General features: G+C 39.0%; 1 protein-coding gene across 1 annotated transcript; it reads left to right on the top strand.

Moving 5' to 3' along the window:
• The first annotated feature begins 231 nt into the window (after nucleotides 1-231).
• On the top strand, nucleotides 232-2,297 carry LOC145107852 (uncharacterized). Its single transcript, XM_079044806.1, has 7 exons — nucleotides 232-370; nucleotides 467-572; nucleotides 650-774; nucleotides 919-1,015; nucleotides 1,255-1,364; nucleotides 1,454-1,528; nucleotides 1,999-2,297. The coding sequence occupies exons 2-7, from the start codon at nucleotides 503-505 to the stop codon at nucleotides 2,047-2,049; spliced, it is 528 nt and encodes a 175-aa protein (XP_078900932.1). The 5' UTR covers nucleotides 232-370; nucleotides 467-502; the 3' UTR covers nucleotides 2,050-2,297.
• Nucleotides 2,298-14,976: the final 12,679 nt, after the last annotated feature.

The raw sequence follows: 14,976 nt of genomic DNA, 5'->3' as shown, positions 1-14,976 counted from the left end.
CCATATTAAATGCAAAACAGCCAAAATAGCAAAAGATAAGGGGAGTGGGTGTAAATCCTCGTGACGTTGGTTTGGGTGAACACCATTTCCACAACCTAGTGGGTTGGTTGTGGAATGGTAAAATACCTCGTGACGTTGAGTTGGCTGGTTTGGTTGTGACCACTCCCACTCACAGCTAGAAGCTAAGAATTATAGGGAACTAGGGACGGGATATTACCTCAGTTTTCCCGTCATCTCAAAAACCAAACAAACTTCGATTAAGACAACGACAATCCCATCGTTTAATACCCCCATTTTTCTTCCATAATTCTATCGTATTCCTATCTTCATCACTGTTAAAGGCATCATCTCAATTTCCTCGGAATTCCAGGTCTCTTTCCTACTTTTTCTCTTCGATCTGTCTTATAAATCAATCAACTTTATCAATTTAACCAACCGATTAGTGGGTTTTTGTTAATTTCACTAGAAACGATTGATACTTTACTTTGGACGTTGAAGACAAATGGGTAGTGCATCTTCTACTCTAACTCAATATGATATTGAAGACGTTCAAGAACACTGTAATCATCTATGTAAGTAAATCTTTAATGCAGCCACGCACACACTTGATGATTTTATCTCAACTCACTGTATACTTGTTTGAATTCAGTTTCCCAGCAAGAGATAGTTTCTTTGTATCAGAGATTTTGCCAACTTGATCGCACTGCCAAGGGTTTTATTTCTGCCGATGAGTTTTTATCAGTACCAGAGTTTGCAGTGAATCCTCTGTCTCAGGTAAAATTCTTTTCTTTTTTCATTTTTAGATTTTTTTTTTATAATTCTTCGGCTTTATAACTCTGTTTCAATATTATTGATCTATTGGGATGCCTACAAGGTGTTTGACGATATGCCTGCCTTTTGCTTTTTGGTTCTTTACAGAGATTGCTTAAGATGGTGGATGGTTTGAACTTTAAGGACTTTGTGATATTCTTGTCAGCTTTTAATCCTAAAGCAAGCATGCTTCAGAAGATTGAACGTAAGCTTAATCACAATCATATATTTAGGGATCTTGTAATTCTTAGATTGATTGAAACTAAGAAACAATCTGGTTAAGTTCTTCGTTTTTAAACTTAATTTCCCATCTGATCTAAAGATTTAAGTAGTATCATCTTTTTATGGTTAAAGAAACTAAAATCTGTATAGTTTTCTGTTACTTGAGGTTTTTAGGGGAACCTTTTGATATGATCTAACACTTGTAAACACATAATCTTACAGTTATCTTCAAAGTATACGACTCAGATTATAATGGTAAGGTGACTTTTAATGACATAATGGAGGTTTTGCGGGATTTGAGTGGCTCTTTCATGTCAGATAAGCAAAGAGAGGCATAATTTATATTCCATTTTTACTATTTTTTAAAAGAAATATTCTCACCCTGCAACAAGTTTTCATAATCTCATCTTAATTTTTTCAGGAAGTTTTGATCAAAGTCATGCAGGAAGCTGGCTACAGTAAAGATTCTTCTCTGCTGGTGGATGACTTTGTTAAGGTCTGTTTTACGGTTTTACCCCTCACCCTTCTCTATTTTATGAAATACAGTCTTTTCTTTAGTCTCGTTCAGACACATCATAGTCATTTCTTAGTCTGCACTACTTCTAGCCAGAAGGGTAAAATGGTCATTTCTCCTCGTTCAGACAGTTCATAGTTGTTTATTTAGTCAGCACTACTTTTAGACAGAAGGGTAAAACGGTCATTTCTCCTAATTCAGAACGTTCGTAGTTGTTTTTTATTCAACATTACTTTTAGACAGAAGGGTATAATTGTCATTTATCCTCATTCAGACAGTTCTTAGTCGCTTTTCATTCAGCACTACTTATAGACAGAAGGGTAAAACGGTCATTTCTCCTCATTCAGACACTTCATAGTCATTTTTTACTCTGCACTACTTATAAACATAAGGGTAAAATGGTCATTTAATTTTATTCTCACTCATATGGTTCTCTTGGTTTGTTGCTTCAGATTCTTGACCATCCTGGATTGAAGATGGAGGTTGAGGTCCCGGTTGACTAGGCTGAGTTTGAAAACATCAAAATGACCATTTTGACATCCCATTTATGCAAGAACATGCACCTCGACAACTGTTTTCAATGCCACAAAACTAGTGACAGTTGTGAATAAGGAAAGCTATGTGCATAAAATAATTTATTGGGCATTTGTATAATTTATGAACCTTTAGGGGGTTTATATGTAAATTGGTGATATAACTAAATTGGATGTTGTTATGGTCTACCTATATTGATCATGTGAGTTTCTCTGTTTCTCTTGATGATCAAAACTTAAAATTTGCTCCTGCTTCTCATTAATGGATGCAGCCAAGTTTCGTGTCTGAGGTAATTAGATTTAATGGAACTCTATTGCTTTTAGAGTTGTTGAGTTGCCAATGAAATGAACATATCTAACAACATGCCACGTGTACCATTTACCCTGTTTTATATAATACTCTTGACAAAGATGGACTCTATTCTGTTAAAGAATTAGAGTTTGTTTGGTTGAATAGAGTGAAATGACAAAGAAATGAAATGGACAATTAACAGAATAAAAAATATAATGAAATAACTAATTATATTCCATAATTATTTTTGTTGGTTTGTGCGAATGAAATAACTTTCATGTAAAGTTTCATTCGTATACGTATCAACTATGCATGGTTTTAACTTTACCTTATTTATTATTTGTCATCAAATTGGGCAATATATATAAAACTCTATTTTGACCTTTTTGTGGTTTATCCACCATATTTTTTTTCGGTAAATGAAAATTGTTCATTTTTTTTTTTTCACTGTGATCACCTTGATCCCATGTTAAAACTAACATGACTTTTTCTTTACCTATATGACATTATATGTACTCTATAAAATACCATGTAAGTAAATGAAGAAGCCATTTCAGAAATTTGTCAGTTTTAACACTTGTTAAACTGGAAATGGAGGGTTGCAAACTTGCGATGGAAACTTCTTTAAAAATGAGCGGCTTTTATCGACTGAAATAAAACATACTCTATTAGCTAAATCGCAAAAATGCCCAAAATATGGTGACTTTTATGTATATTGCCATATATTTTGTTATTTTCAGAAGTTAAAATGGTAAGATAATGAAAATATTGAAAGATGTTGAAAAATAATAGTATAGCTAGAAACACATCCCTTGATAAAATGGAAGAAATAACATAAGACAAACAAACATATTGTTTTTCAATATTATAATGTAACGAACCAATCCTTTCCTTCCTTTCCTAGATTCTACCCTATCAAACATTACACAAGTGATAAAATGTTCTCATCTATTGCTCTTTCAATTATTATACTCTATGCATAAGATGTTTGACATTGTACTTTTTGCATGTTCACTTGGAGTCGCCATTGAATGTGTTGTTGAACCACCTCTAATCACCACCGTTGGATTCAAATCTTCATATAAAACTTGAGACAATCCATCTGCCCTCCCTCCTTCCTGTTGCTGCCATTGACAAAAGTTCAAACACAGAAACCATGACTACGCTGTGGTGTCCATGGAGCAAAAAAGATATAACTATATATATATATATATATATATATATATATATATATATATATATATATATATATATATATATATATCTTACCATACAAAACTTGTACTCCGTGTTTTGGTATTTTTGGTGACAAGAGAACTGTATGAGTTTCAGTTGTCGATATATGTCCTTCAACAATGATTTCCTTTCTGCTGTGTTTTGGGACATTTCTTGCATCATCACGTGTGTTTCTTCTTCCAGATGTGCTACTCGTTTCTTAAGTTGCCCCACTTCCTCCACCTCAACATACTGATGAAACTTTCTTTTGCTTTCCGAGTTCATTTTGATCACTTCACTTCTACAGATCGTGGCTTTAATTAATTTGATTCATGAATTTGCTTAAGAAGATGCAGAACGAACAGTGACAAGAAAGGTGGCAGAAGTCGATTTGTTTCACATGGCAGAAGAAATCGGCGCCATCTTTATGTTAGAAAGCTTGGACAAAAAGTAGAGCAGAATTTGAGGCAAAGTTTGGATGCATACATGTATAATTAGCGGGACCGAAGTTCAAAATTTGAGCAAAAAGACGAAACATAGAAAAACACATCTGATACAGAGAGCATAGGGAAGCGTAAAGTGTCATAAGACATTTGGTTTAGACTTTAGAAGATTGCCAATTTACAAATAGAACCAAATGTTCGTGATCAAGTGTAAATATTCCTAGTGCTTGTCGTTACTCACAACTTGGCTGCAATTCTGGGTTGCTGAAAACAGTTGCGGATGATGAAAAGTGATGTTGAAGTGGTCAGTTTGGTTCAAGATCATCGCTTGCTTTGATCAGAATAAGGTGTGAGACTTACGTTCAATTATGTGAGGCATGTTTGCTTTAGGATTAAAAGCTGACAAGAATATCAAGAAGTCCTTAAAGTTTAAGACATCCACCAATCTTAAGCAATCTATGTAAAGAACACAAAGCAATAGCAGGTATATCCTCAAAGACCTTTCAGGCGTTCCAGTAAACCTAACAAAGAAACACAAATTCAAGTGCCCAAGAATATTTACGAAAACCCGAAAATAAAAAACATTGATAGGCTTGTTTTAAAAGGTATTGTAGAAATAGGTTAGTTTTATAAAATGTTTGTAGAAATAATTTGGTTTGAGAGAATATCCAACCATTTTCTTCATTCCGTCTCAGCACATCCATAATGCATTGAACTCCATAGAATTCAGTGAATTGACACATTATTTTTCTACATTCCATACAACTCAATTAATTTTTTTTTCTACAATGTATTGAACTCTACAAAGTTCAATAGAAAGTTATAAAAGCTAATCTGTAATATGTATTTAAGATTAAAAAACTTTCTTTTTTCCCATTGAAGAGTTCAATGACAATTGAACTCCAAATCCATTGAATGTCAAGATGACATCTCATTATAATAGAGTTTCATTCATTGAATGACAACTAGACTTGCCATCTCATTCAATCATCCCATTAAACTCACCCCGTGGATGCTCTCAATAACAATCTGAATATATTTTATTTCTAACTCTTTATATTCTACAATGCTAGTCCTTCAACTTTTATCTTATTTTTTTTTTATATCTTTTATTATTGAATACTTTTTTTTACTTTTATTATATCTAACGTATAGATTAATTTATTCCAAAGTATATAATTACAATTTATATATTATTTTTAATAAGCTATCTTACAAATATCTTCAAATGGATACGAATAATGAATATATTAGAATGTCATGAAATTACAAAATCAATTAAAAATAATATTATAATACAAGCACAAAATTACAAAATGAATTAAACACCGAATCAAAACATTTATAAGGGTGGTTTTTTAATTAACGTTTGGTTGTAAATGTGAGAAAATCTTTAGTATGAAATGCACAAAATGTATAGTCCGAAATATCTGAAATTAATGTATCGTCTGAAATGGGTCATTTGTCGGTTAAATATTTGTAAGGGCAAATTTTATCAGTATGGTTATGTCTGGAATGTGTAGTTCGACATATTTTTTTTGTCAGTATGATTATGTCATTGTTCATGTTCATGTGTAACACTCCAAAAATACCAAAAAAAATTGTTTTTAAAGTAATTAAAACCATTCCATAACATTTATAAAATTAAATAAGGAAATCTCCGATAAAGTTTTAATATTTTGGGTCAGTTTACGGTTTAGTCTCAACTTTTGATTGTTTGAACAAAAAAGTCTCGATTGTTTTATATTTTGCCAAAATTAACGAAATAGTCCTTATTTTTCAACAGAAAATGACAAATTATCGTATAAAATTAGATAATGAGGATTTTTTTTGTTCACAAAATAAATGTTGGGATTAAACAGTAAACTGATCCAAAATATTAGGACTTTATCAGAGATTTCCCAATTAAATATCCCAAAATATAACGTTATAGTTTTCATAAAAAGCACATCGGAGTAATCCCAAAATCATAAGATGCGGAAATCATCGGCAGATACAATGCAATGAAGTCGACTCTTTCCCATTGCTACCAGAAAGACCTTAAAACAAATAAACATTAAACTGTAAGTACGAAGCCTAACGAATTCCCCATAATACCACATACCAATACGGACTCCGCCCAACATACATAACGTGCCCCGCTCAACATAGATAACGGGCCCCGTCCAACATACATGCAAGAGTCACAAAGATAATTTAGCATTCTATGTAGTATAGTGAGAAGACTCACATTGCTAATCAGAGTAGACTAGATCACAACTCACAAAGTTGGGAAGCTGGTACTACACACTGCCTAATGAATCACAAAAGGCCAAGCCTTAGTCTACTAACTAAAATTAACAATTTGACCAAAAGTCAACCACGGTAAAAAAGTCAACGGTCAACAGTCAAAGTCAACGGTCAGCCACCATGATGTGGCCAACCATTGACCACGTCGTGGCACCACATGACAAAGCAGTCGTGGATGAAACCCGCTACCACGTCGTGACGATTCCCTTGCCACGTCGTGGTCTAGCTTCATTAAAATCACGATGGGTTTTCCCATCACGTCGTGGCAAGACCCTTTCCACGTCGTGTGACGCTCGTAAATCCATCTCTTTTCCAAGCTCTTAATCCGTTAAGCCAAATATTCATATTTTCCAAAAGCTTCTTAGCATCATTAGGGATTATACAAACATTCATGCTTACTGAATCCTTGCACTAGAAAACCTCACTTCTTCCTTTGAAGGCCACAAAAGCACCAAAATGAGATCAAAATGCTTGAAAGGAGGCTAGATTTTGATTCTTTACACGTGGAGGTGATGGAGGATGAGGGTGGACAAAACACTAGCCATCGCATCCCTTAAATAGGGCCTAAGGCCCGATATCTAGGGTTGTTTTTTCTCCCCAACCACCATCACGTCCTGATAAGAATACCACCACGTCGTGGTGATTAAATGACCACTACGTCGTGGTCCCATTCCTACCATGTTGTTGTGATGGGAAAAATATCAAAACCATAAAATGAAAAGTACAAGAATTATACATGAAGAATCAAGTGTTATAATCCCCCCCCCCCACTTGAATCAGATTTCATGCTTGAAATTCGTTGTCACAAATAACTCGGGGTAATGCTTCCTCATTTCCTCCTCGGGTTCCTAAGTCCACTCAGAACCTCTACGGTGTTGTCATTACACTTTAACTAGGTCTTTGTCTTCCTACCAAGAATAACAATCGATCGCTCCACATAATTGAGGCGCTTGTTGATATGGATATCATCTAACAGAACCACTGCAAAATCATCAGCCAAGCACTTCCAACCTTGCCTACCTAAGCAACCACTCTGAATGGACCGGTATATCTGGAGCCCAACCTGACTCGCTTCCGGAACCTGGTGACACCCTTCCAAGGTGATACCTTTAGAAGCACAAAATCGCAAACCTGAAACTAAAGATCGGAAGAACGCTGTGACAACCCGGAACTTTTATCTCGCACACTTAGTCAATTCAATCTAAGTGAAACTGGATATGTTGACTTCTTGCACTGTTTGAGGGTTCGTTTAAGTGATTTTAAGATCGAGTATGACCAAGGTTGAGTTTAGGAACGAGTCAGCAAGCCATAGAGTGACAAAATCAGGCCATACACACCCCTAGGGGGAGTGTACGGCCGTACACATGGGTGTGCGGCCGCACACTCACTTGTTGACAGCACACCCACCCCTATATAAAGGGTAAACCCCTTTCCTTTCATTCCTTTAACACCTTGGCAACACACAACACCTTTTCTCTCAAGACTCTTCAACCGTAAACCCTCCCAAGGCTTCAAAACGTGAGTAATCCATTCCTTAGCTTGTTATACTTGAAGAACCACTTCATCTACGCCTTGATTCATCAAATTTCATCATGTTCTTCATCTCTTGAAGGAGTGCGGTCGCACACCTTCATAAGGTTGGCCGCACACTCCTAAAGGACCCTCCAAAGTGAGAGTTGGACTTCCATATTCGAGTTGGACATGAACCTAGCCTTGCTACACCCTAGATTTGACGTTTTGGACATCTTTGTGTGGGGTGTACGACCGCACACACCTGTGTACGGCCGCACACACCCTTGTGCGGCAACACACTCCAAGTGTGCGACAGCACACCCAAGTGTACGACCACACACTCATTCTAGGACCATAAACTCACTCCTAAGACCCTAAACTTGTACTACAACTAAGTATGGACCAAGAACACTTCATGGATGCAAGTGTTGGCCTTCAAAACACCACAAGAACACCTCTCATCATGAGTGTACGACCGCACATCCATTGGGCCGCACACCCATGGCCGCACACACCTTAAAGGTGGCTATACACTCCCCTCATGCAATCCTTCAAGGTTCTAACACTTAGTGCAAGTAGTCCCAAGTTCCTAGAGTGGTTCTCCATCACATTTAGTGGTGAAATACCTCCATTTGACTCCTTTATGTGTCATTGCATGTAATTTAGGGTCAAATCGTGTTCAAGACTTCACTTGAACATCCAGCGTTTCGTGTCGATCCTTCATTCAAATCACCCGAGGTGAGTTCATACCCCTACGCTTTTTCCAAGTTTTTCATGTTTTCAGGGGGGAATACAAGCCAAATTCAAAGTATTTTATTAAGTTTTAAACTTATTAATGCAGTCCAACGATTTCCACGTTTAATAACATATTCAGATATTTTATCTCTTTTTGTAATATGTTGAGCATAACGGGAACTACTATTTTGGAAATCTAACTTCATAGCTTTCAGAAAGGTTTTACAAAGCAGCTCTATATCAACTCTAATAAACTATAACGGGTATAGTTTGGGATAACCCTCTAGGCAGTTTCTACCAAATCAGATTTCATGGATGAATATATATATATATATATATATATATATATATATATATATATATATATATATATATATAAAAACTATGGCAGATTTAGTTTATGTTATATGTTTTCTCAGAAGTATAAAGTACATTTATTCAAGGATAATTACTGTTTTATACTGTTTTCTCGCTAGTAAACTAGATTATACAGAATTATGAGGCTCTACTTCAATACTGTACCCTTAGGTGTATACTGATAAACCCTATCTCAGTATAATGATAGTCTCCTCGAGGGAGAGCGTGAGATTTGTGAATAGATCTATTCGGGACTGACAATCCCACATCAGAACTGCTAGCTACAGTGAGGCAGACATGCCTGTAGTGGACAAATGTCATTTAAATTAACGCCTGAAGAACGTTAGAAAGGTCTCTAGGTCATATCAAGTATGGTTATACGACTCACAACTAAGTATAAACTAATTTTGGTTTACGGACTCTATTCTTCGTTTGTTTTATTTTAAGTAATAAAACTACTTTTATATTTACTGATAGTAATCAGGGATCTCTAAGCTTGCATCTCTACCTCTAGGATGGATATCTTGTTTTAGGGAAAATATAGGATTTTCCCGGATTAACACCGGCTTTTATAAAACTGATGGGTCACTACTCTACCAACGGATATTCATTCCATGACTCCTTGAATTATACATGTCATGTATGAATCTGGAAGACATGGAAGGAATGGGTTTTCAAACATGCTTTCCATAAGAAAATATAGGATTTTCTTGAGGAACACTTTTCAAAAGAACCAAAGAACATTTTTCCACCAAAACTAAATGCTTATGAACTCACCAGCTTTATGCTGATATTTTTCAAACTGCTTGTATTCTCAGGGAATTAGTAGACAGGTACTTCCAAGTGTCCGGAGAAGTCGGAGCATTAGAGTCACGTCTTTACTATTTTACTTTGATATGGATATAACTATGTATTAAACAGTGTAAACCTTTTCATATATATATTCAATGTCTGGTTGTGTTTACAATGCTTGTTATGATACAATTGTTGTGATACTACGCATGACGTCCTCCACCCCGGAACGATTCCGCCATCACGGTTTCGGGGTGTGACAGATTGGTATCAGAGCCCTTGTTTATAGCGAACTAAGTATACCGAACCTTACATGGTATACAACTATAAATATTAAGGGGCCTAAGCGCTCTAAGCTAAAAGTATACTTTCAAAAATACAAGTATTTTTATAAAAGTATATAAGTATACCCGAGTATCAGAATCCGTGGCATAAGTAGAACCAAACAAAAGTATTTGGATGTTGGACATCGCGGTTAAACCTAGGCAGTTATGTAATCATGTCTAGGGTCAATATAGCCTGATCAACTATATTCATTCGAGACATGACCAACGTGTGCTTGGGAGTGACTGAGGTGTTGCAGCAAGCCTAAAACTTACCTAGATACCAGAAGAGTTCTAGAACCGAACATAAGGATTAAAATACTATAGGAGTATTTTAGGATGCTATAACGACCAAGCCAGAAACTTACCCAAGAATCCAATCCTCGAGAATCAATCCTGTAGCTATAATACATTGGAAGTATTATTAGATTCGATGCCTCTTAACTATCCCTTTACCATCACCTCGCATGGATAGCATGGTTGGATTCCACCTCCCTGGCGACCCTTACTTTCCAAACCAAGGAGATGATGGATGGATCGAGCATGAGCCAGGAGGAAACCATGAAATCCCTTTGGACGAGGGCTTTGCCGAACCATTTCCTGAAGAGACTGACTCGGAACCCGAAGTCGAGAACCTGCCTCAAGTGGCCCCAATGCCAAACCCTAACCCTCGAGTTGAATTCCAAGGTCCAACGCCCATGTGGGTTGGGATTTTGAATAGGTGGGGCCATGAGCAAGGCCAACTCCCCCCCCCCTTACCACGGAAACCGCAACTTCTACAATCTAGATGAAGGAGGTTCTGTAGACAGGGCCCTTCCAGTCATAGTCCGTCGAGTGGCCTGTAACGTTGAACTAAACGTGGCGGCCATTCGGCGAACTATGGAGCTTGAGGCAGACTCGAACACCAACACAAACCGAATTCGCAATCTTGAAGTTGCTCATGGGAGGATTTTGAGAGACAACGAAGCCCAGCAGCGAGAGCTAGCTGCAACTCGAGCTGAGGTCGTAGAGCTCTGAGCACGCCAATCAGTATACGAGAGTCGCCTGCTTGACATGGACCACCAGTTGAGTAACCTAAGGTTCCGCCCGAGAAGTGCCCGTCGCCAGTAGGAAATATTCTACTTGTCCTTCCTTTTGGTTTAAAGAATAGCTTTCCTATTTATGTTCTAAGTAGCTCCTTTCTCTGTAGACATTCTTGTCTTGCAAGTACCGATTCACTAGTTCTTTATGTTGTCAAATTGTTCCTCTGTTGGTATGTGGTAGACCTACTCCTAGGTCAAATTTTCCAAACCCTGTGTAATCTTGATATCGACAATGGTGGCAACTATCATATTTTAGTTAAAGATTTTCATTGTCAAAAGTATACCTTAGATCAATAGCATGAAAAGTAAGCAACTTTATCAAGGTCACATCACTGTTTTGTCCTCAAAACGTGAATCATAAGATGCACTTAGAGGATTATTCCTTTTCGTATCAGCTTCGATATCCTAATCGGCACGAAATGGTTAAGCCTCAAATCGTGCTGATATCCTTTGCTTCGAGAAAGCGATTCGTCTCAATCTACCCTTCGGCGAAATCCTCACTGATCTCAGTGACAAGATTTTTCGAACCTTCGTATCATTTCCTGCACAAGAAGTTAAGGACCTCGAGAGCGCCTCCGAAGTCTACAACCTTCCTGATGTCTTTCCCAAAGACACTCTAGGGACTCCTCCCGAGCGTCAAATTGGATCCCGTATCGACTTGATTTCCGGAGCTACTCTTATAGCTAACCCTCTATATCGTCTGTGGGGCCGGAGAAAATCGGAGAGTTACTCAGCCAGTCCGATGAGCTGAGCAACCAGGAGTTCGTAAATTTATTTGAACTTTGCTGTGTTCAAATCTTTTCTATTCTTTCTAGGACCATATCACGGGGATGTGGGTCGAATCAATGAGAGTCAGATAGCAAAACGGGAAATCTCAATGCATAGATAAACATTTAGGATACATCCAGAGGCAACCATTGTTGCTCACAAGCTTCTTTTCTTGACATGTAGCAGAATCATGCCTCCGAAGGAACGTACCCAACCCACCAATAAGACACCAGTCCTTCAAATGGACTCAGCTACGTTCCAAGCTACTGTCACAGCAGCCGTAACAGCCGCCCTAGCTGTTCTTAACGCTAACAACTCAAGTGGGAATGGGAACAGTTTCCACATCTCGAACTGTAGCAACACATCAGGAAACCAACAAGGGCTTATCCAGGAGGACACTCCAACTCCCAAACCTAAGAGCGCCAAACGAAAATTCTGGGACAAGAGGGAGCGCAAGTCCTGTCAGAAACTTGCCAAGAGACAACAACCCGTGATAGCTCCTACAGCCACAACATCCGCCAAACTAGTGCCAACGCCAGTGCGGCAATATGCTGGAAAACTTCCAAATTACGAGGAATGCAACTTCCACCACGTAGGAAAATGCTGTGAATCGAAATGTAAGAACTGAAACAGGCAAGGACACACCGCTCGTTACTGCAGAGCACTAGCACCGTCAAACGCCTCGATTTCTTGTGAAAAGATGGGTCAGGTTTGCTACAAGTGTGGCGAACCTGGACATTTCAAAAGAAATTATCCAAGGGCTGAGGATGGCCAGGAAGCTCGCTTCGCAAAGACCCCGACTCAACACATCACTTCCACTACCGATGCTAGCATAGTTCAAGTGTGCGGTACATGTGGCGAAATGGGACACTTCACAATAGACTGCCCAACAGAAAGGAACAATGAGGAAACCGGAGGAGTCTGACCTCAGTGAAGGAGGAAGCATCGAAGGACCCTGCCTTGTTTTGGTACGTTTTCAAAACCTCAATAATTATTCATAATCGTGATTTCGTTCCCGTCCAAATTTAATCACGACGTACTCTTAAAAGTTGATGCCCTAAGGGGTAAATTATGGTAGCCTAGTGTATATATTAAGGTCAGTTGTGATTATACATGACTTGTATACGCCAAGCAATCATAGGAAAATCCAGTGAGAACCATTCCATCGAGAGTTCATAGTTTCAAAACCTCTGGACCCTCGCACTAGTAGTACCCACCAAGTCCAAATCAAAACGCAGAAAACACCAGGGACATTCATCTAGGACACCTATGTGTTAACAAAGCAACCCTTCCAACCTAATTTAACGCGCGATTCTACGACGACATCTCGCTTAGTCCGACCGAGTCTATGTCATACCAAACCCTTTTGTTTTAAAATGTTCGAACGCAGAACTCTCGTCGCTTGTAACGACAACTAGATGCAAACCTCGAAAAGATTCATTTCTCTTCGAAACCCGAAAGTATTCATGAGAAGAGTATCATCCACGAGGAGGTAGACAGAGTAAGAAGGCGATCCATACGATTGAAGACGCGTCGTGGGACACTCATCTACCTTCAATTGAACTTTCTTGCAAACGACGGTGACCTTCCTAGTATCGTGGTTGCACGGTTCGAAGCCCTCCATGGTCGTAAGTACAGATCCCCTTTGTGCTGGGCTGAGGTGGGTGACACGCAAATAGTCAAGAGTCAAGTCCCCGACAACACTCGCACAAGTCCTAAAACCATCCGTAAGACTACTGAAAAGATCGTACGAAAGGGCTACGACTGATGAGAGACAAAAACCCTTGAAGTTCCAGATTGGTGGATGTGTCCTTTTGCAGGTCACACCCTGGAAAGGCCCGATACGCTTCGGAAGGCGTTGAAAGCTAAAATCAGGATACGTTGGACCGTCCAAGCTCCTTGCTGGGATCAGTCCCGTAAGCATACAAACTCCAGTTACCCCGAGAACTCAACGAAATCCATCACGCCTTCCTCGTTCCAAACCGAAATGAGTGTCCGTCCGATGAGACACCTACGATTTCCCCTCGACAACCTCGAGTTAGACGAGAGTCTACACTTTGTGAGAGAATCATCCGAGCTCACGGATCGAGAAGTCAAGCGAACGAAATAACGTCACATCCCGATAGTGAAGGTCCGCTAGAATGTCAACTAGGAACTTGGATTCACTTGGGAGCACGAGAGTTCCATGAACCTTAAGTACCTCCATCTTTTTCAAGACCATGAATTATATTCTTTTTCTTGAATTTCAGCACGAAATTCCCTCTAACGGGGGGATGATGTGACAACCCGAAACTTTTATCTCGCACACTTAGTCAATTCAATCTAAGTGAAACTGGATATGTTGACTTCTTGCACTGTTTGAGGGTTCGTTTAAGTGATTTTAAGATCGAGTATGACCAAGGTTGAGTTTAGGAACGAGTCAGTAAGCCATAGAGTGACAAAATCAGGCCATACACACCCTTAGGGGTAGTGTACGGCCGTACACATGGGTGTGCGGCCGCACACTCACCTCTTGGCCGCACACTCACTTGTTGACAGCACACCCACCCCTATATAAAGGGTAGACCCCTTTCCTTTCATTCCTTTAACACCTTGGCAGCACACAACACCTTTTCTCTCAAGACTCTTCAACCGCAAACCCTCCCAAGGCTTCAAAACGTGAGTAATCCATTCCTTAGCTTGTTATACTTGAAGAACCACTTCATCTACGCCTTGATTCATCAAATTTCATCATGTTCTTCATCTCTTGAAGGAGTGCGGCCGCACACCTTCATAAGGTTGGCCGCACACTCCTAAAGGACCCACCAAAGTGAGAGTTGGACTTCCATATTCGAGTTGTACATGAACCTAGCCTTGCTACACCCTAGATTTGACGTTTTGGACATCTTTGTGTGGGGTGTACGACCGCACACACCTGTGTACAGCCGCACACAACCTTGTGCGGCAGCACACTCCAAGTGTGCGGCAGCACACCCAAGTGTGCGACCACACACCCTTGTGTGCGACCACACACTCATTCTAGGACCATAAACTCACTCCTAAGACCCTAAACTTGTACTAAAACTAAGTATGGACCAAGAACACTTCAT

This window comes from Lactuca virosa, chromosome 4, assembly GCF_052849685.1.
Source record: "Lactuca virosa cultivar CGN04683 chromosome 4, Lactuca_virosa_CGN04683_v6, whole genome shotgun sequence".
NCBI classification, from domain to species: Eukaryota; Viridiplantae; Streptophyta; class Magnoliopsida; order Asterales; family Asteraceae; genus Lactuca; species Lactuca virosa.
The sequence above is the reverse complement of the archived record's forward strand: the minus strand, read 5'-3'. Positions and strand labels throughout refer to the sequence as shown.